Below are 21316 nucleotides of genomic sequence, written 5' to 3'. Positions count from 1 at the left end.
AACACTGGAAAACAGTCAAGTATTCTATTTCATTAACATACTACCTGAGAACATCTTTATAATTCAATATAGTATCACTGGTCTAGGGCCCAAAATACAGTTGGCCGGACCTCGGCCCCCAGACGTACGGGGTCGGGGTTCTCCAGCCTTGCCAGTTTTCTTCAGGTCAACCCGAGACTTCCTCCTCAGGTGCGTCAATACAGGCTCTGAGTGGCGGCTGACATGGCGAACAGGTGAGCAGGGTAAGGCTGCCTCAGATTTCTATTCTGATCTTAGTCTTCAGCTAAACAACCAGATTTCCGAACCGTCGAAGAAAAAAGCAGTGATAAATTAGGGCTGCATTAATACTCAGCCTTGACGGTTAAGGCTTATCAGTGAGCTTCGCCCCCACAACCACACAGAACCCACGCCTAGGCCCTCCCCTCCATCCTCGTCCCCTCCCTTCCCTGTGAAACGGGACGCAGCCAGTCCTCCGCCCGGCGAGCGGCAGTGACGTCAGCCTCAAGCGCAGGAGGGGTCTTTTCCCCTCCAAGCTTTAGGGTCCTTTCCCCGCGCTGTTCCACTGCCTCTTCGGGGGGTTTCGGTGTGGGCAGAACTACAGTTCCCAGCAGCCCTTGCGACGAGGGAGTTGGCCCGAACTACAGTTCCCAGCGGTCCTTGCGCCCGGGGGCGGGAAGCCAGGGCGGCGCGAGGGAGGCTGGGTGCCGCGGGCCTAGCGGGCTGCTCTTCCCGGGAAGCGGCGTGCATCCCTTTACGCTCGCGGCGTCGGCGGCTCGGCGGCATAGTCGGCGACTCAACGGTCACGCGGGGGCGGGTCACGGCGGCGTGGGGCTGACGGCCGGCCGGGCGGGGGAGGCGGGCGCGGCGACCGCAGCGCGAGTGCCGGCAGGCGGGCGGTCGCGGAGATGGGAGATCCAGGGTCTGAGGTGAGTGGCGGGCTGGGCCGGGCGTGCCGCGGACTCAGAGGGTGCGGACTTGGCCTGGGGGCCGATGACCCGGGGTCCGGAGCTTGGGGGCCAGGGGGCGTGGGCCGGGGGCAACAATGGCCGTCCGGCCCGGCCCCGGGGCGGCGGCTGGGCCCGGGCGCGGCGCGGGTGCCGAGGCCCGTCGCCCCCGCGGGCAGGCTTCCTTCCTCGGGAGAAGGGGCCGGCGGGGGCCTGCGGTCCCCAGCGCCGGCGCTGTTCTCCGGCGGGTCGCGGGGGCGGGGGCTCCGGGCGGTCTCCTCGATAGCTCTGCCTTTTCATTGCCTTTGGAAAACTCGCCTCCTGCGAGCCGTGGCTGTCTGGATAACCGTGTTTTGGCTTGTTTTATAGATACTAGAATGTGTCCCTCCAGCTGGGCCTGAGGCGTCCGAGTCAACCGTGGAGGAAAACGAAGATGACATCCAGTTTGTGAGTGTAAGTAGCAGCGGTATTTGGGTTTTTCCGAGTCAGGGTTTGTGGGTGACGAGCCGCGATGTGATTACCCCTCGCCTGTTCACTGATCATCCAGCAAACGTGTGGACGTCTCCTACCGACTGGAGACTGTGGAGCAGGGCCCAGGAGTGGGTGTCAGACCGGACACCGTGGAGCAGGGCACAGGAGTAGAGCGTTTGCCCACAGAGAGGTCTCTGCCGCCCCCGCAGCCATCGCAGAGACTGTGGCCTGCGAGCCTGTTGGAGCCTGGATCACACCTTGCCCTCTCCTTTGCACATGGACCCCGCTGGTGTGCGCAGGGTTCTGCTCTCCTAAGACTGTGTTTGAATTGAGACCAGAGTAACTTCTGAAAGATGGCCCCCAGGTTGGGGAGAAGGGGCAGCTAGTGATGAGGAAGGAGGTAGAAGAGAAGGAGGCGGGCTGCAGGAGGTCAGCGTCAGAGCCCGTGTGTAGGGTGGGGGCAGGTGCCCTGAAGCCCTCACTGAGCTCTGAGCTCACCCTGCTGCATCACAGTCCCGCAGGCCAGGTTCACAGTGAGGGGCCTGCATCACAGGAGCATCCTGTTATCTTTCTGTGTTTATTCCCTTCTGACAGTTTTCAAGCGTGAGTGAGTGGAAGTGTTTAGAATCCTGCTCCCCACTCCAGACCTATGGAATCAGGATTTGTAGGTGGGGCCCGGGAATCTTCATGTTGGTGCAGGGGTGTAGGAAGCTGTGAACACAGTAAAACATTGGTTGCAATAACCAAAGGAGGTGCTGTGATATATTTGGGGATAATTTCCACCTCAAACGGTTAAAGTTTTATAAAGATTCTGCTTAAAGTAGTATTTTATTATCTCTGTTAGCTGGAGAATTGTACTGTAAAGGATTCTTTTTGAATTCTGCAGTTAGTTGAAGTTTTGTTATTGAAGGTGTATAATCTTTCTTTTGGAGAAGGAAATGGCAACCCACTCCAGTGTTCTTGCCTGGAGAATCCCAGGGACGGGGGAGCCTGGCAGGCCATGGGCCATAGAGTTGCAGAGTCAGACATGACTGAAGCGACTAAGCATGCATGCACGCAATCTTTCTTTAATTCCCTGTCGGATGTGTGTTTGTGTTTTTTGGTTCTTGGGCAGTTTTAGTTTTGAAAGATTGGTTATTAAACGGTGTCCTTTATGTACCCCAACATTAGACCATTGTGATAATCTGTTGTTGTGTTGTGTTTCAGTGGGTTTGTTTAGGAGTCTTTCACAAGGTAATTTCTTGCCTTTTTTTGCCTTTGCCCATCCATGTGGTATGCTGTCATTTTCATTTTAAATTTATAAGTTTGGGGGGGATGTTGGTAGAAGAAATTGAACTCTGAAGTATGTTTGGCTCTTTAGGATAAAGGTTTCAGGTTCTCCCTGAATATGGCAAAACTTATGAATGGAGAATATTTACTTTGGTATTTTGTGGAAATTAAAGAGGGACACACTTCTTCATGAACTACAGAGCTTGCTTTGAGAGTCACAGATGGACTATACAAAAATAAGATTTATATGTGTGTGTGTGTATATATATATATATATATATAGGTATTCTGTGGAATGGAGAATTGTAGCTCGTCAGAACCTAATATAATCTATTGTTAATCTGAAGTTGAATATTCTTTTAAGTATTACTTTAAATGTAGAGGATCTGTTTTATCTTTGTATCCAGAATAGAAAATATACAACCAATATAATTGTGTTCAACTTGATATATCTTGTATTCATCTCTCTTTTCAAATATAAGTTCAAAGATTTGCTAGTTCCAAATACAGAAGTGACCTATACGTATTAATGCAATTACAGTACCAGAAGAAACCTATTACAAACATTCCTTCTGCCTTTTTGGTGATAAAACTTCAGTGACAATAAAAACACGTTAGAAACAGAATCTTTTACTTCACTCTGTAACCCAGTCTTATATTTGACAGCTCTGGGTATTGCTTGTTCAATAAAGATAATGACTAGTTCTGTGCTTAAGATTTTTTCAGGTACAAAAAGCACACTGTGATGTTTCTTCTTGATTTACTGTGGTTTAGATTTATTAGTTCATTCTTTGTCTAACTCTCCCATCTTTAATCCGTGTGTATCTGCCTAGTGGCACAGTAGTCTTTGTGTGGTTTGGAAAGTGCAGAGTTTAAAACTAAACTTAGCATGCTGAAGGAAAGGAATGCTATAGATGTGGAGGTGCAAAAATGAGCCCTTTCATTTAAATTTTATTGAAATACACATACAGAGAATTGCACAGTTCATAACTGTACCCTCTGATTTTTTCAGAGCCAGCACACCTGTGTAAACAGCGCTTAACTCAGGAGACAAAATGTTATCATAACATGGTAGTTTTGTCGCTAAGTCATGTCCGACCCTTGCGACCCCATTGACTGTAGCCTGCCAGGCTCCTCTGTCTGTGGGATTCTCTAGCAGGACTACTGGAGTGAGTTGCCATTTCCTTCTCCAGGGGATCTTCCCAACCCAGGGATTGAACCCCAGTCTCCTGCATTACAGGCAGATTTTTTACCAACTGAGCTATGAGGGAATCCCAGATGTTACGATACACACTTTTCATTTAGGTTTTTTGCTCTAATTTTCTCTCTAATTTAGTAATATTTCCCTTTTTCAGCCATCATCTTTATTCTCTGCATCCTTTGAAACTGCAGATATGTTAATTTATTCCCAGAGAACTGTGTTAATTTAGGGCTAATGACATGATCTTTCACAGATAAAAGATATACTTTAGATACAAAGGTATCAGAATTGCTGAGGCAGCCTGTTATAATGTTGGTAACAGCACGTGAGGTTTAGACTTCAGCCAAGATGACTGGTGTAATGTGGAATCATTGACCATGTAGAAATAGGGAAGAAAATCCAGGTATATTTTCATAAATTATTTCAAGGGGTCTTGGACAAATAATGAGGGTGGTTTTTGGCTGGGTGTCTTGGGGTTGTAACTAGCTCAAGAAAGGTTGGAGCTCATAATATGTCAAGTCCTGAATGAAGTACTTTAGAGCTGCAGAGATTAGCTGGAAATAAATCCTACTCATATGTGTCAGTGTTTCAGTGTGAGAGATGAGATAGGAGGAGGACTTTGTAGATAGTTGTAGGAGAGAGTTCTTTTATAAAAAGTACATGGTGCAAAAAAAAAAGTACATGTGCTATTAGAAAAAGACATGATTTTCAGTTTATTACTTTTGCACAGGGAGCATTTCATGTTTGTATGTGTTTAAAAGGGTGTTTTGAGAAGAAACAAGTCATCAAAATGAGAAAACAATTGTGCTTAGTTCTGGAGGATAAGTTGGTTTTGTTTTTGTTTTTTTTTAATGGGAGAAGGGCAGTTGGGACAGATAGTATAGATTTTGAATTGTGGACTAAATTTGAATTAAAGTACACATTCAGGAATCATTTGAAATGTTTGAATCAGGCAGGACTTGTAGAAGTTCATTATGTCTGGAACTTTTCTGTATGAGGGAAGATGTATGAATTATTTAGGGTTTCAGATTAGATTTTTGCATCTGTGCTCAAATTCATGTTGTTTGTTTTAGACTGAAGTAGACTACCTACCTTTTCTGCAGACTGAATTTTAGTGTATTGATGTCACTTTTCAGTTAGTAGGTAATTGGTGTCTTGGTTTTGTATGAGATGAGTTTTCTAATAACAAGATGAAAGCTTTGTTGGAGAAGGAAATGGCAACCCACTCCAGGATTCTCGCCTGGGAAATCCCATGGACAGAGGAGTCTGGTGGGCTACAGTCAGGGGCTTGCAAAAGAGTTGGACAGGACTTAGCGACTAAACAGCAACATCATCTCATACAGGTACGAAATTAAAGAAATAGAAAACAAATTAAAGATGAAAGCTTTTTATTTCTCTAAAAATATTTTTTAAACCGTAGAATATTAAACCGTGTTCCTCAACTGTTTTGCTTCTGCCTGTGCTTCTGCCCCTAAATTGTTTGGCCTTGGAATAGAATTCTTTGACTTTGTTACTCATATGGAGGGAGTTGATAGATGGAACAAATTTAAGAAAAAAAATACTTTGTGATTGGAGAACCACATGCGTTTATACTTTTTGATATAAGCAGCCATTGTAAACATAATAAGAAATTACCTTTTCTTAATATTGGTATTATAAACATTACTGTTTGGGGAGAACTAATAACTTATGTTTTGGTCAGTTTTATGCGTTATTCACAGTTGGGAACAAGAGCAGGTAGTCTTTTTCCTCATATTAAAGGAAAAAGTAGCTTATCTTAGAAACTTGGGAAGTAAGTATTGATTTAAAAGTAGTGTGTATACTTTGGACTGGCTCAGAATTAGTGTGACCACACAGCCAGCGTTGTGATAACAGAACCAGGTGGGCCTCACTTAGTTTTCTCCTTCGTTACATGGTATACAAGTCAAGTAATGGGGGATTGAATGGAACAGTATACGTGAAAAGTTTAGCACCATTGCCTGTATGGGGCTTAGTGACAGATGTTCCCAATTAGAGTGAAATAAATGGAGTGCCAAAGGGTTTTGATTCCTTAGGTTCATTATGGTGGAAGCTTGTCCATATCGACTGTAAAAATTAGCTGGAGTATAGAGTGTTTGTAAGTAGTATTTTCCTTGGGATGGTTGTCTTCTGTTTCTTCCACTCAGCCTCTGCCTTTTGGGTCTCAAACACATGCTGTCTTCTTCTACCCTTCTGTCACTAATAACTCTGTCACACTCTGAGTGAATGAATAAATGACGCCTGCTTTTTCTCATTTATGGGCCTCAGTCCTGATTGTTTTATTCTGCTGGGAACCCTAAGTCATCGTCGCTGAGTAGCTCAGGAGCGGGCTTCTGTTAGTGTTGTGACTGACCCCAGGGGGACATTGCTGCTGCTCTCATCTCTCCTTATTGCTGCTTTTTCATCATTTGTGACCGTTTTCCCGATGGTGGTGTTTTCTGCCTGTCCCTTCATGCTTTGCACCCTGTTAGCCTGTCATCGCCCTTTTTTCTCTGCCTGCTCTCTCTCGGTGGAAGCTCTGCCCCAGCCTCTGTGTTCCTGGCTTCTGGTAGCTCAGGGACTTCCTTGGTGTGCTGTCCCAGTGGGCATGTAATAAAGTTCCTAATGTACATTTCTTGAGGAGAGCAAGCTATTATAGTTTTTCTCTTCCACTACCTTCTTGGCTTGACTGTATGACTTTGACAATCTTACAACAAGTGGCAGGTTTGGGTCTTAAAGTAGGTGATTCACCTCTGTGATGCCACAGAGGAGAACATTCTTCTTACCCTCTTTTTTTAAATGTCCATTTTTACAGTTTAGGCAGAGATCCTGATTACTTTATCATGTGACCCCTGCCCAATTTTGCTGTCTGGTTTTATCTTAGCGGCTGAATCACCCCTCTGTGGACTTCCCTTGTGGCTCAGCTGGTAAAGAATCCGCCTGCAATGCAGGAGATCTGGGTTCGATCCCTGGGTTGGGAAGGTCCCCTGGAGAAGGGAAAGGCTACCCACTCCAGTGTTCTGGCCTGGAGAATTCCATGGACTGTATAGTGCATGGGGTTGCAAAGATTGGACACGACTGAGCGACTTTTCACTTTCACTTTTACGCCCCTGCAGGGAAAGCACTCTCCTGCTTGGGGAGGGATGGATGCATTGGAAAGAAGCAAGCTGTCTGTAGGCCTGGATGCCGTGTCTCAGAGAGAGGATCTTTACCTAGATGTTATCCTCTGTCTCCTGACCCCGGGTCTTTTTCTGTTAGTTTCCCACTGGACACCTCACTTGGGCTTCCCAGCAGCCGCCTCCCCCAGCTTGAGGAGTCTTTCCCCGGCCCCACTCTCCCCTGCACGCCTTTCTCTTTTCCAGCACAGAATGTTTGACAGAATAATCACTCTGGGCCTTTGCTCCTCATTTTCTGCTTATTATTGTAGTCTGACTTGTATGCTCACTACTTTCTTGAAAGTTGCTCTCAAAGACATTTTAAAATCTTCTTGTTGCTAAAATCTGTGGCTTTTTTTTCTTTTTTTGGTACTCAGTGTTTTTGGCCACATTTGCATTGATACCTTTTCATCGAGGTTTTCTCTATCTTTAGGTTCTTGGGATTTGTGCATTCCTGATTCTTCCTAGATCTCTGATTACTTACTTAGCTCTTCTTAAATCTTAAAATTCCATCATTTCCTCAAGAACCTCCTCGAATTTCTTCTTTGTCCTCTTTGCTCTCATTGGTAATATCATAGTTCCAGTTTAGTTCGAGAGTTAATAATCTTCTAGGGGAGCAGCTTTCAAGTCTGCATTTTCAGTAATGTTCCTCTACCCAGATTACTGGCCTGCATTTCCAGCTGTCTGCCAGTTACCTCTGTCAGTTGTACATCAGCCCATTATGGCCAGAAGAATGCCAGCCTTCCATCTCCATATTCCAGATTTGTACCTTTTATGTGACTGTTGTTTAGTCATCCAAGCTTGAAATCTTAGAGACAGCTCTGATTTCTGCTTTCATAGTTGACCATTTGTTGGTGTTCGTTTCTGTCTCACTTTTGTATCTGCACCATGAAAGTGAAAGTGTAGTCACTCAGTCCTGTCCAACTCTTGCGAGCCCATGGACTGTAGCCTGCCAGGCCCCTCTGTCCATGCAGTTCTCTAGACAAGAATACTGGAGTGGATTGCCATTTCCTTCTCCAAGGGTTCTTCTTGACCCAGGGATTGAACCTGGGTCTCCTGCATTGTGGGCAGATTCTTTACCGTCTGAGCCACAAAAAAAGCCCTTCCGTTATTTTTGCCATGTCTGCTATTTAGTTTTGCATTATTATGTTGTGGACTGATAAATTATCCTGCTCCTGCTTTTCTTGCTGCCATACTTCTCTGTGTGATTGATGTTATTCCCGCCTTTTGCCTGTAGAATAAGATCTAGGCTTTTAAAGTTTAGTATTCAAGACTTGGTCTATGGTAGAGTCAGAGTGGATGGAAAGAAAAGATGAAGGAGAAGCAGGTTTGATGTGTGACTGTAGGAGTCTGAGATACAGCCCAGCTTCTAGTCAAAGATCCCCATCTCATCTGAAAAGCATTGGCTTATAGTGTCTGTGCCCTTGCAGCACCGTTCTCGTGTTACTAATCCTCTCCGCAAGGAGTCAGCACAGTCCCAGTACCCTTCCTGGCTTTGGCTCTTTCAGGTTTTATCATTTATTAGTCATGGACTCTGAGGATTTTCCTCTGCATTTATTCTGATTATTTTGTACCACCCATAACATTTCCTGTTCAGAAGAGTTCTCACCAGTCAGTCCCAGCATCAACAAAAAGGATTGCCTTAAATGCAGATTTAGCTTGAGTAGCTCTGCATGACTTGTTAATTTGTTGGTTCTCTTCTAGGAAGGACCACTGAGGCCTGTTCTGGAATACATCGACCTGGTCAGCAGTGATGATGACGAGCCTAGCACCTCTCAACGTGAGGTGAGTACATTTGACTTGTGTTTCTGCACTTCTCGCAGTTCACAGATGTCCTGTAAAAGGGGGTCTTCAGGTCAGTGTTCAGGTGCTATGGCGCTTTAGGAGATGGCCCACTTCTGTTGGAATAGCCCTGAGAGGCAGTCCAGGGAGAACTTGGCCTGGAAGGTCTGCTTCCTGCTTTGTTCCTCTACTTTGAGCGAGATGTGAGAGCATTACATGACACAGGAAGGTCCTAGGCCTTGAAGGTGGTATCTGATGAAAGGGAAATGGAATAAAACTGCAAGCTTTTGGGCACCTTTTTCCTTTCCTGGCTTTGCTCAGGTGCCCTATAGAACTAGATCCTTTTCTTCCAGAACCACGTGGCCACAGAAAATTTATTCTGTTTGGAAGAAAGTCTGTGAGAAGCTCTTTAGAAATGAAGAGTGGGGAAGGCTGCTGGGTCATTCAGGTGTTGTCCCTCTAACCACCTCTCCCCCTCATATTTGGGGTTTTCTCTGAACTATGGTTTTTCTGGTTGTGTGTTTGACCCTTAAACTAATCCTTCCCTTATTCTGAGAACCAAAGTAACTGAGCTGTCTGTATCAGTCTTGTCTTGCATTTGTCTTAGCCTGAATTTCTATTATTGAACTGTTTTCTTGATGGATTAGAGGACTCCTGGCTGTGTGTTCAGGGTGGCCTATGATATATAAGGGATTGGGACTTGGACTCACAATCAAAATACCTAGGTTTTAGTTCCCGATTACCTCCTTACTAGTCTGTGAATTTGGATCAGTAGCCTTTTAACTTTAGTTTCTTTATCACATAAGAACAATAACCTACCTCACAGGGTTGTTGTGAGGATGCAATAAGGTTACAAAGCTCCTGAAAACTACAAACTGTAGAGGAGAACGGCCCACCTGGAAAATTTCATTATTTATGGTCAGTGAATGAGAATTTTTAAAGGGACCTCAAAGTGTCTCTGCAATGGGGGGACTTTTCAGTGGAACTTTCCCATGTTCTCTCTGCCATTATTAACTTCTACTTGTTGCCCTACACTTGTTCAGTGGGACTTTTAAAAAAACTATTTTCATCAGTAGTCTTGTTACCTCTTATTCTAACATGGAAATAAGCAGCAGGCTAGGATGGCGCCCCTTGAACTGGGCTTGTTTTTGCTCTTTTTTCATAGACAGAGTGCCAGATTAATGCCAGTAGTTGGTATTGGGCCTTTGGGGTAATGAAACTTGTGGATTTGACTTCTGTGATCCCCTTGCTGACCTGAAGTGAATTGTATGTTTCATTGTTAATTATAATAATTTTAAAAGTTGAGTGCTACTTACTGGACATGCATCTCTGCACTTGAAAGTTAACATATTAAAAGCATATTTTCTTTCTTCCTTGGTTCTCTTGTTCACGTGGATAACCCAGAGAATGCCCGAGTCTAAGGTGCCATCCTCAGAGAGTCGTCGCCCAGAAATGTGCTCTGGCTGCAGTGCTCCTCCTCCCAGTGGAGACAGCAGTTCCTCCTCTGGGCGCTGCGCCAGCAGTCCTCAAAGGATGGTTTCTCACCCTTCTTCCGTTGAGAACCCATTGGAGACCCAGAGAAATGATCACAGTAATTCAGGTATTAAGATCTCTGAGACAGAGACACTTGAGCCGTCACAGAATTACCAGATTCTGCCTCCATCTCCACTCCTGGTCCCCCAAGAGTCTTTGGCCTCCTCAGAGGTCAAGGAGGGTTTGCCCGTAGAGTCTCCGGCTTCCCAGCACGGGCGGGATGCCCTCCTCTATCTCCAGACACAGGTGGCTGAGATGTCCCGAGTGATACGTGACCTGCAGTCCAGGAGCTGCTTCCGATTTCATCATTCCCGGACAGGTGAGGCCTCCTCGGTTCCTTGGGACATCTCCACCTCCAGAGAAGAACACTTATCCGCCGTCGAAGAAGAGACTGAGTGCAAGTCCCCCTCGGCCGACGACAAAGGGCAGCCAGCTGACCCCAGTCAGTCCAGCTTCACAGGGCTGTTGAAAAGAATGGAGCAGAGAGGTGTTATCAAGAGAGTCACCTTGCAGTCAGAAGCAGAACTGTGCGAGGGGAAGCCTGATTGTGTGACCTCCAAGAAGCGCTTGGTCCCTCCATTGCATCCTCTTCTGAGAATTGCCACAGCAGAGGTTTTTAAAGACCCTGCTGATTGCCATCCTTCTTCTTTCATGGGACACAGGGTGTATCCTGTGGCCAAGGACACCTCTCCTTTCCAGCCACATCCCCCAGCGGGGGGCCCCATCGTCGCAGCACTAGAGCACAGCAGAAGAGGAGGCGCCACGTCGCCCCTGGACCCCACCTCAAAGGAGATGGAGGCCATGGGCTGCAGGTTCTACCACGCTGCTTCCATCGCGGCCCGAGCTGCCAGCTACATGGCCTACATGACGCAGTATCAGCGTAAACTCTGGGAAGACATGGAGGACCTGGTCCATGACCCTGAGTTTGATCGTGGAAAGGCACGGTGTATCATATCTGATGGCATGGATGCAGGCCTTTGGCAGCTCTGTACTACCAGGGACATAATGGACTCTGTGGTCAGAGTCATGGCGATGGCAGTAGACTACAGGAGGCAGGCTTGGCTTCGGCTCACATCCCTCACAAAGAAGACCCAGGAGAAGATCTCACACTTGCCCTTTGATGGCACTTGCCTCTTTGGACAAGATGTGAATGCTGTTGTTGCAGAAGAAAACAGTGTGAAAGAAAATGACTATAAAGACCACAGTAAATACTATAACCAGCATCGATACTTCTATAGTCATGACCAGAAAGCACATTACCACAGCCGAGGATACTCCAGAGGGGACTGGTACAAACCTCGAAACCACCCCTATAGATACAGAAAGAGGGGAGACTCTCCAGAACGCCACGGGTACAAGAATTAGTGCCCCGTTCACAGTCTGCAGTGCAGCCACGCACGATGCTCCCTCCCCCACAGGAAACGACACGTGTCTGGGACGACCACAGCTGACATCGAGTTCTAGACTCTGGGAATGAAGTAGATAATACAGAGACTCATGCTTTCTTGGCCATGTGAGCAGTAGAGACTTTCAGTTGGATTAAACAAAGGTTTGCACATTATTTCTAGTCCAAAATAAGTCTAGAGGTGGGTCCTCAGGAATCCAAATCCTTTTATGATTAAGGAAAAATATAAAGATTTCTTCCCCCTCAGAAAACTCTCACTGATAAATTGACGGCAAGCAGATTTTGGATCTGGAAATAATCTACTATTATCTCTAACAGCAGAGGCAGATCCTTCATTTTTAGGTCATCAGTGCTTCCTTGTTTAGGCTTCCATTTGTCGGATCTTCACAAAAGATCTTTTTGTCCACAAAACGACAAATCTGTTTTAATCTCTCTGTATCAGGGTGGTCAGCTCACCAAATGTCCCTACTACTGTCAGATCTCTGTAAGACTCCAGAATCAGCCTTGAAGCTATATGTCAAGAACTGGAATTCAAATAAAAATTTGCCAAATCCAGTCCCTACCAGTGGTGTGGCTGGATATCCTAGAACAGCTGTGGGCACCAGCTGGTAGAAGACTTTCCTGTGATATCTCTGTGGAAACTTTCACAGTAACTCTCTTCACCGCCCAGAGCTACACAGAGAATTCTCTGCAGTTGTCACTCCCAAGTCTGTCAAGCATCAACAGGCTGTGAGACCTGGTCATGCTGTTCTCCCAGGATAATCTGGACATTTCACCAAGATGACCTTGACTGCTTTCTAAACTTTGAGCTTGATGATTCATCAAGCTCTAAATACAAAGAAAAAAAAGAGAGATTGCACATTAGTGCCCTGGAAATCAAGGATTTTACACCGTCTCGGCATGCAAAATATGAACTCTTGAAAGAGCAAGAATCCAAACATGCCTGACAGTCTGGTCCTCTGATTGTAATAAGGGGATGCTGTCAGTCTAGATTTTACTGAGAAATCCTTCAGATTCAGAGTGTAACTGTGGATGTAGTAAAGAGTACATTCCACACACTTCCCTTTCTAGATTCCATTAGCGATTTCTTGAAAGTCTGAAGTCAAGACTTCAGTGATGTGTTCTTGGTTTGTTAGTCCGTCAACCTAGTCACACTCTACCATGAGAGACAACTTACAATTTTGTTCCCAGCTCTTTGAGGTACTGTTTCTCCATCAGACTGGAACTGGCAGCAGATACCTAAGCTAACCATCCTGTGGTATTTTTATCTTGAGGCAGTGGCTGTGTGGTGTCCCAGCCCTTAGACCCTTGTCTTCACAGCGTGACTTCAGAGATGGAGAAGATGCCAAATTGGAGGGGTCTGAATACGTCATCCAGTATTATTTGCTTGGCCAAATAGAAAAAAATTTTATCAACAGACTGATAATTTTGTAATGTCTTGGTTTGTTAAACATCTGCATTTTTTCCCATCTGCTTGACCATAGTATTTTGGGTCTACTGTTAGTGGACTCTGACACTGTTTTCACATTTATGTGGTTTCTGTTTCTTGCCTGCATAGTGATGACTGATGTTTTCCTGGTGTTCCACTTTTTAATGGCTTATTGGAAGGCCATCCTCTCTCCTTGTCATAACCACATTCAGCATGCTTTTTGTCTGCCTTTCTTCCTTTCCTTGTGTATGCTGTAGCGGTCAAAGATGCATATATCCCTACTTGGAAGCTACTTTATTTTGTCAGATAATTTCAGGGATAATTTATAATTGACTCTGCTTGTCCTATTGGTAGTTGAAGCTTAAGTTGCAGTCTTGATAGTCTCCTCTTGGCAAATTTGGTCAGGGCATATCTAGAGTTAACATTTACCTTTAATTTTTCTGTACTTTTCACAAAGTTTTACTAATGCTGTTTGAGGCCCGTGCTCAAAGAAGCTGTCTTTCAAACTGAACCCTAGAAGAGCACTGATAAACGGCTGAAAGAAACAAAGGCCTGAGAAATCACACGAAGATGATAATAGTTCACGATGTTTGGCCCACTAGCTCAGCGGCCTCACGTGCCCTTGCCGTGACCTTCTAGTTTCTTCTGTGAAAGGGGAGCTGTGGGAACTTGAGAGAGACAAGAGACCTTGCCACTCCAGGATGGCTGCCCGAGGCGTTCCCAGTTAGCTGAGGCTTCATCACATTGCTCCCGCTTCTCCATTTCTTTCTGTCCCTTCCCTGAATTAGGTGCTGGGTCACAAACTTCATGGTTTTTGAGAACTCTTATTTTCCAAAATTCAAACCAGAATTAATGATGCTAGAAGACCTGACTCTATGAGACGGCTCTGGCATTTTCACCTAACCTGCTCTTGCTTTGAAACTTTTTACTTTGAATCGTGTTTAAAAAAAGCCACAATGTAAAATTTACCATTGTAACCAGTTTAAGTGTACCTTGGAGCAGAGTTAACTGTGTTCACTTTGATGTATTCCTCCTTTCCTCATTGTTAGTAGAGCAGCGTTTCTTTTGTCTTCCTTATTCGTTACCTTTGTTGCTCCAGAGCAACACGATTAGTAGCATTTCTTTCCCATTCTGATTGATATGCCCAAGGACCTCCATAGGTCTTCCCTAAAAATGAAAAAGTACTGAGAAATCATCATGGTCAGGTAGCTGACTTGTGAAGGATGCGGCCATTGCATGGGGGTGGAGCAGAACGCAGTAGAGTGGGAGCAGGTTTAGTTGTAGGGGATGCGATTGCCTGCAGAAGAAACAATATCCTTAACCTGTTTTTTTATTATTGCTATTTTAAAGTCTCTCTCTGGCATACTTGAATGATGATGGTGTTATAAAACTAAAAATGGGGACTTGGTCTAAGGGAAACAGCCGCAGTAGTGTTTGGAACTCATAATTAGTCAGATAACAGGTTTTCAGGTCATGTCTGCCATGTGCAAAGCCAGGATCCTCCATCAGGCCAGCCTCTGATGTTTGAACGACGCTGGGTTTTCTAGGAGGCCTCTCAGTCATCACAGGTTGAGTGATGTGGTGTTCCTGAAAGGGATGCATCTAATGATCCTTCTTTAAAATGTCATTGTTTGACTAGACGTAAAATGTTTGTGGAAACTAAGATTTCTCGTGTTTACTGTGTGTACACAGAAATACTGTTTCCATTCATTGTTATATGAAGTGCCTTTTTAAATTTTACACTATTGTTTAAAACAACATTTTAATGTCTTGCATATGTTGCTGGTAATATTTATGTGAATTCTGTATAGTGATTTTTTTTATCTTGTAGTTTATGCCTCATCTGTACAATTGCACTATCTAAGGGTACTCTCCTTCTGAATGTTACTTTATTTTCATTATAGCACTGTTGATCCATTTCAGAAGGACTTATAGAGTATGTCCCCCCGCCTTTATTTAAATAACTTGGCAGTAGCTGTTTCAGTTATTAGTGATTGGCTCAGTTTCCTGGGCATTGAGGCAGCTTTGTTTTCTGTCTCTAGGTTCTAGGTTTCTGATTGAAGCTTTTGTCTTATGTCTAACCTTGTTCATAGCCATAGTAACACAGCTCGTTTGTAAGTGGGTGTGTTACTTGGTAATAAGAAACAAAGATATTTGGAAAATGCAGTATATTTGTTGACACTTTATCTTTTTTTTTTTTCAGACTGTGTAACAGCTTATCAATGTAATTGCATTTAAACTTATTATTGTTATTATTTACTGTGTGACAGCTTCTTTATGCATAATTACATCTCTTTACCTAGCCCTCAAAATGATATTTTGAGGAGAGCATAAACTCAGGCTACTTGGGTACTATTTAGTATATTACATCACGTTACATTACCATTATACTAATAACTTACTGAATGATACCTAAGTGTCCTGATTGATAATGTCCTTAAAGGCCTGCTCCATCCAGGATAACCTCTCAGGTACTGTAAACAGGAGGTTGGAATTGGCACAGTCCAGAATCTCTTCTAGCTATAAACTTGGATACAGAATTAAATGACATGGATGAACAAAGTTAAATGCCACATTCAGTATTCTTGAGGATACACTTAATTGACTGGGATTCTGGTGAAGGTTAGAAATTAAGGATTAGATCTTTGCAGGAATAGTTTAAAGACTGCAATAACGGAAAACTTTTGTTTTTTTTTTTTTAATAGCATGAGGCGTGTTTTGCCCAGACTTGCACTGTTCAGGTTTCCTTATCTTTTGAAATTTGCCATTCTTAGTGTTAGTGGCTAGTCCCATAATTGACTGTCAGATCTATATGCCTCTCCTGCCTGTAATTACCCACTTAATTGTTTTTCCAGATATAACTAGTTTTGTAAACTGTTAAAATATGTTGTGGAGTTTCTCCTCCTGGATGAGTGCTGAGAATATTGTTTTATTAAGTCTTTTTTTTCTTGTATTGATTAGTGGGGTGGTATTTTTCTACTATTCTTTTCGTCTGCTTGACTTTATAGGAATGAAAACCTTTTTTGTAGTAGTGTTTGGTGCCATTGAGATATTACTGGAGATTATGTTAGTTTCTGGTAGGATATATCTGGAAGTGATCACAGGCCAAACATGTCCTTTTGTGGTTAGCATCTCAGTTATTCTTTGTATTGATCTTTTCTTCCCCTTTATGTAAACCTCTTCTTAAAAGGATGTCTGATCTTCCTTAATCTCTTGATGTACATTATATTTTTTATTCTGCCAGTCTATACTAACCAGGATTTTCATGTGGTTTTGTATGTTTAAATGCAATGCCTTCAGCGTTATTTGAAAGGTTTTCTAGTTCTCTCTTAAAAATGTCCTTTTTTTAAAAAAAAAGTAGCCAATTCAGTCTCATACTACTCTGTGGCTATTGAACTTCCTCAGTTTTTAATGCCTTCTTATTTCCTGACAGTACTGTTTTCTCATTTTTGTATAGTCTTCACACACATGTATTGCCATACGTAGTTTGTGGTCAGTTGCATCTTTTCTCTCTTAACAGAAATTTTAAGTTCATCACCGTGAACTTACAGTACAGCTCTCACACATGAGTCGCAGTGTCCAACTGTTTGCAGCCCCATGGACTGTAGCCCGCCAGGCTCCTCTGTCCATGGGGATCCTCTGTCCAGGCCGTTTCCTTCTCCAGGGGATCTTCCCGACCCATGGGCTAAACCTGCGACTCCTGCATTGGCAGGTGGATTCTTTACCGCTGCACCAACAGGGAAGCCCTGACATATTTAATACCGTATCTTAATCAGTTTTCTCTCGGTCGTAGACGCTTGACTGGTTTTGTCATGGTGGCTGTTTATTTCAAATGATTTGTTGGATTTTCTGATGCCTTGTCAATTCAGTACGAGTTCTCAGGTTGTCTGTAGTTTCTTTTAGGACTTTGGAGATCTCTCAAGTTGCATTGTGTTTTCTGATATTCCTGAGTAGTATGTTTCTTGGTAGCAGTTATTGTAAATGCATTGTATCTGGCAATTTAAAAAAATTCTTTGACCTTAAATGCTTCAAGTGTTATCTTGTAGGTTCTGTTGGTGGTCCCTTTGTAAGAATTTCATAGCTATTTTTTTCCCATGAGCTATCCTGTGGTTTCTGTTTTCTTTCATTACCCATAAAAGTGGCTCTATCACAGCATTCAGTTTTAAGGGCTACAGTTAGACCTCTTGTTAATTCTTGCATTTATCTGTAATGTCTGTATTTCACACTTCCTTGACGTGCTAAAAGAATTATGTTTGAGATCCATTTATCTATACTGCTTTTATTTAGTGAGGCAACAGTGGTGTGGGTGACGGGGAAAAAGACATTTTCCAAGTCACGAAACTTTAAATTTTCAGTTCCATTAAAAAAACAACAACATTGAATCACGGTAAGCTGCTTGCTTGCAAGTGTGTAGCCCATTCCCTCCTGCCGCACGTAGAACACAGAGAATTTGTGAGTAGTCTCATTTAGATTATTAGCACAGCTGTGTGTGTGTTGCTTTGTCTAATGGCTTCTAACAGCCCCTGTTTTCTTTAACTTTTGACAAAAGTTGTATTTGACAGATGTTGGAAGCTCCTTGATAGTATTGGGTCTAAAGTGTTGTCTTCCTGCCTGGGAAGGAAGTAGAGGGGGAACCTCTGTCAGCAGAGCTTCTGTATACCAGGCACTGTGCTGGCCATGGGGGCCTCTTGAGGCAGAAATACACCCTTATTTTGCAGATGAGGAAGTGGAACTTATATTAAACAATTTGCTCAAGTGGTGGAGCTGAGCTTCGAATTTCCGCTCTGTTCCTTCAAGTCTCAACTCAGCATTGTACTCGGTGGCTTCTGTTTGTTTTCAGGGTGCCACTTAAAGCCTTAACCTCCCTGAGAAGCTAATTTGTCAAATAACTAGCCTTCTTCTTCCCTGAATTTTGTGTTTATGGCTGTACTTGATATCTTCATTAAGTAATTCCTGGTTATTTCATTTACCTGATCAGAAATCTTAGCCATAGTGGACAGTCATGCTCACACTGAGGTTTTGCTGCGCTGGACTGGGATGGTTCTGGATGTGTTGTCTTCTGTTTCCTGGATTCCTTATTTGTATCCCATTCATTTTCAGCACTGATCATCTCCGCCATGGTTCTTGATGGTGTTTTTTTCTTTGTTATACCTTTGTTATACTCATTTTGTCTCAGATACACACTTAAATTTTTTAAAAACTGGTGTCTTGAGGATATTGGCTTAATGAAAGAAGGTGGAATGATGTTAAGCACGTAGTATTTGAATTCCAGAGACCTTGATGTGAATATTAGCAAGTCACTTATTCTCTGAGACTCAGTTTTCCTACTCTCAAATGAGATAATAATGCCTGGAAGTACTTTGGAAACTTCACAACCTGATACAAATTGCCTTTCTTTAGTGCTTATACTGTTTTTGCCCACATTTATAGATTTCTCATAACTGTGGGATGGTATTGATACAGATTCTCTTGAAAGTGTATTTAATAGTATATTATAGTTCATGTCAGCACATCATGTTCCCCTTTTTATGGTTTTTTTAAGGCTGAAATATTAAGCTGCATATTATACAAGTCCAACAATGGATTAAGGTATTGAGAGATGTATTTTAAAGTAAAACAGTCTTTTAAGTGCAAGCTAAGAAATGCTCATAATCAACAATAAGAAAAAAATTAAAAAGAATGTAGAATGAAGAGCTAGGATGTGTAGGTATATGTATACAGTTTTTGATGGATGGTATTTTGTCTTCTTGTGTCTCTGATGGAAACAATCTTTTTATTTGTGTAACATCTTCAATACCTGCTATATGCAGGCAGACCCTGAGGAAGGTCTGTGGATACTGTGAATTAATAAGAAATGGTATATTCTCTTCAGAAGAGAAGGAAATGCCAACACAATGTAATTGTCCTGTTAGAGGAAGGCCTGTGGTGAGGTTGGGGCAAAAGAGAGGGCTGTCGGAGGGCTCACGGAAGCTTTTCTTTACCCGATGCTCGAGCTGCGGCTGGAACGGGACTAGGGAAGAGAGTGGGGCCAGTGGAGGAGCAGGAGCCAGGCGCCAGGGGAGGGCGCCAGTTGTGTGGCAGTGTGGGGACACGGAGTCTGCCGGCAGAGCCGCGGAGAGCCGCCCTCATGGGCACAGCTGGGGGAGATCGGGTTGAAGGAAGGATCCATTCCCCATGAGACTGTACTGGTTCTCACCTGTTCAAAGTGTGCTAAGATGTACAGCTGTTACTTAATAAGGTCATCGAGGTAGTCTGTCTAGAAGTTTGTCACTATGGACATTTAATTCCTTTTCTCCCCTAGACGGAGCCGAAGGGAGGCTCTCAGACAGCGCAGCATTCGCCCAGGAGCGCTGGGGCGCTGACGGCGAGCAGCGGCGGGGGTGAGCCGGGAGCCGCCCCCGCGCAGGCCGCCGCGTCCTTGCGCCTGCGGGGCCAGCCGGGGGCCGCGGTCCCGCTGTGGCTCGCTCCCTGGGCCCAGGCCTGCAGACGACCTCAGGGCGCACTCGGGGAGAGGGAGCGTGCTTCTTCAGAATGTAGCCTCATTGGAGGTTTGAGGTGTTGTGTTGAAGCAGGGCCTGAACCCTGTGCCGCTGGCATCTCCAGCAGTACCTGAAGGACACTGTCAGCTTCCTTTTTGTCTTTTCCTCTGCTTTGAATTTCTTTCCCTGTTCTGGTTGCCCCTTTGACCTTTTCTCTCTCCTCAGTTCTTCCTTTTCAGTCCAGCGCCAGAGGTAGAGCAGTGGCCCTCAGGATTGAAGCATTGTTAACTCCCTTTTGCTTTGTTACAACTTCATAGTAGGAGATACTTAAAAATTCTCCTAGGTTCCGAGGTGGTTTGGGGGGGGGGGGTATTGGGGGGTGGGTCCTGTATCAAAAGAGAATCTGTCATTCTTCCTGGGAGGGGAATTTTATAAATACAGATACTGGTGTTAACCAAAAGACAAGGTAGGAAGAAGCTTATTGAACAGGTTTGATCGTACTGGCCTTCTTCACCGAGTAGTACTTTACAGAATATGGCGTATCTGTATGTGTGTTTTAAAACTTATTCATATAAGACGTATGTTCCATGTACTTTGTAAACAATAGTTTGGGGGTGGGAAGGAAGTTGCTTTGTACAACAGGATTGTTTCTTGGGTTTAAAGCTTTGCTGCTGGAGTTGGTAAATAAATATTGTACTGCTTTGCTGTGTTTATTTCTTCTGCTCTGTGTGTATTTAAATATAACATTCTTGAGAAAAATTGTTGCTTTTCAAGATGTTATTTGGGAGTATAGCTTCAGGTACAAGCTAGGTACAAGGGGATTCTGGTAAACAGAACTTACTCTGGGAGTATAAAGCTCATGAGACCAAACTACGGACCCAAACTTTGAAGGACTGATCAATGAGAAGCAGGCTTTGAAACTGGAGTTTGTGTGAAGTAAGGCATTGTTTCAGGAATTCTGTTCAGCCTGTTGAACTGAGAATGACTTGCCCTAATTCCTGATTAATGTCTGTTTTTGTTACGTTTGGGCAATAATGTAATGCAGTCATTGTACTTCTAGAGATGAAACCCCGGGTGAAAAAGTTAAATCCTATTTACTAAGAAGATTATGTTCCTTTTAGAGACAAAATTTCCACCTGCTTTTGTGAAGGGTAGATGTTAAACTTAGATTTTTAAAGGTAAAAAGTAGTGATTTAAACCAAATCCATTGCATTTCCCATGGGGGAGGAAATGGCCACCCACACCAGTACTCTTGCCTAGAGAATCCTGTGGAGAGAGGAGCCTGGTGGGCCGCTGACCACAGGGTCGCACAGAGTTGGACACGACTGAAACGACTTAGCATGTATGCATTGCATTTCCAAACAGAAGGTTGAGATCTTCAACACTTTTTGTCTTTATACAGTGTTGTTCATTACATTAACAATTTTATTGCATATTCTGATGTAGAAATATTTGAAAACAGTTTAGAAAAGTAAAAAGTCCCTCTAGACAGAAATAAATAATGTTAACATTTTGATTTTTAGCTTTTTAGATTTGGTTGTGTCTAAGTATTTTTATAAAAAATAGGATCATTTTCATTTTCAAACAAATACAAATGATAAGAAAGACAGACATTGAAATACATATAGCTTCCATGGAAAAGTGGGATTTT

The 21316-nt window shown here is 43.7% G+C and overlaps 1 protein-coding gene across 9 annotated transcripts in view; it reads left to right on the top strand.

The window, feature by feature from the left end:
• Positions 1-713: 713 nt before the first annotated feature.
• The window catches only part of ZNF451 (zinc finger protein 451), a 97110-nt gene continuing 76507 nt past the window's right edge, over positions 714-21316 (top strand). For 8 of the 9 annotated variants that reach the window (XM_043907005.1, XM_043907004.1, XM_043907003.1 and 5 more), the window contains exons 1-3: positions 714-926; positions 1314-1397; positions 8742-8822. In XM_043907005.1, coding sequence (XP_043762940.1) covers positions 906-926; positions 1314-1397; positions 8742-8822 — 186 coding nt within the window. In that variant the 5' untranslated portion in view covers positions 714-905. Of the gene's footprint in view, positions 927-1313; positions 1398-8741; positions 8823-10223; positions 20379-21316 lie in introns of those variants that run through there. The other variant, XM_043907007.1, reaches the window with a different exon arrangement.

This window comes from Cervus elaphus, chromosome 7 (assembly GCF_910594005.1).
Source record: "Cervus elaphus chromosome 7, mCerEla1.1, whole genome shotgun sequence".
NCBI lineage: Eukaryota > Metazoa > Chordata > Mammalia > Artiodactyla > Cervidae > Cervus > Cervus elaphus.
This window is presented reverse-complemented; position numbering and strand designations above follow the sequence as displayed.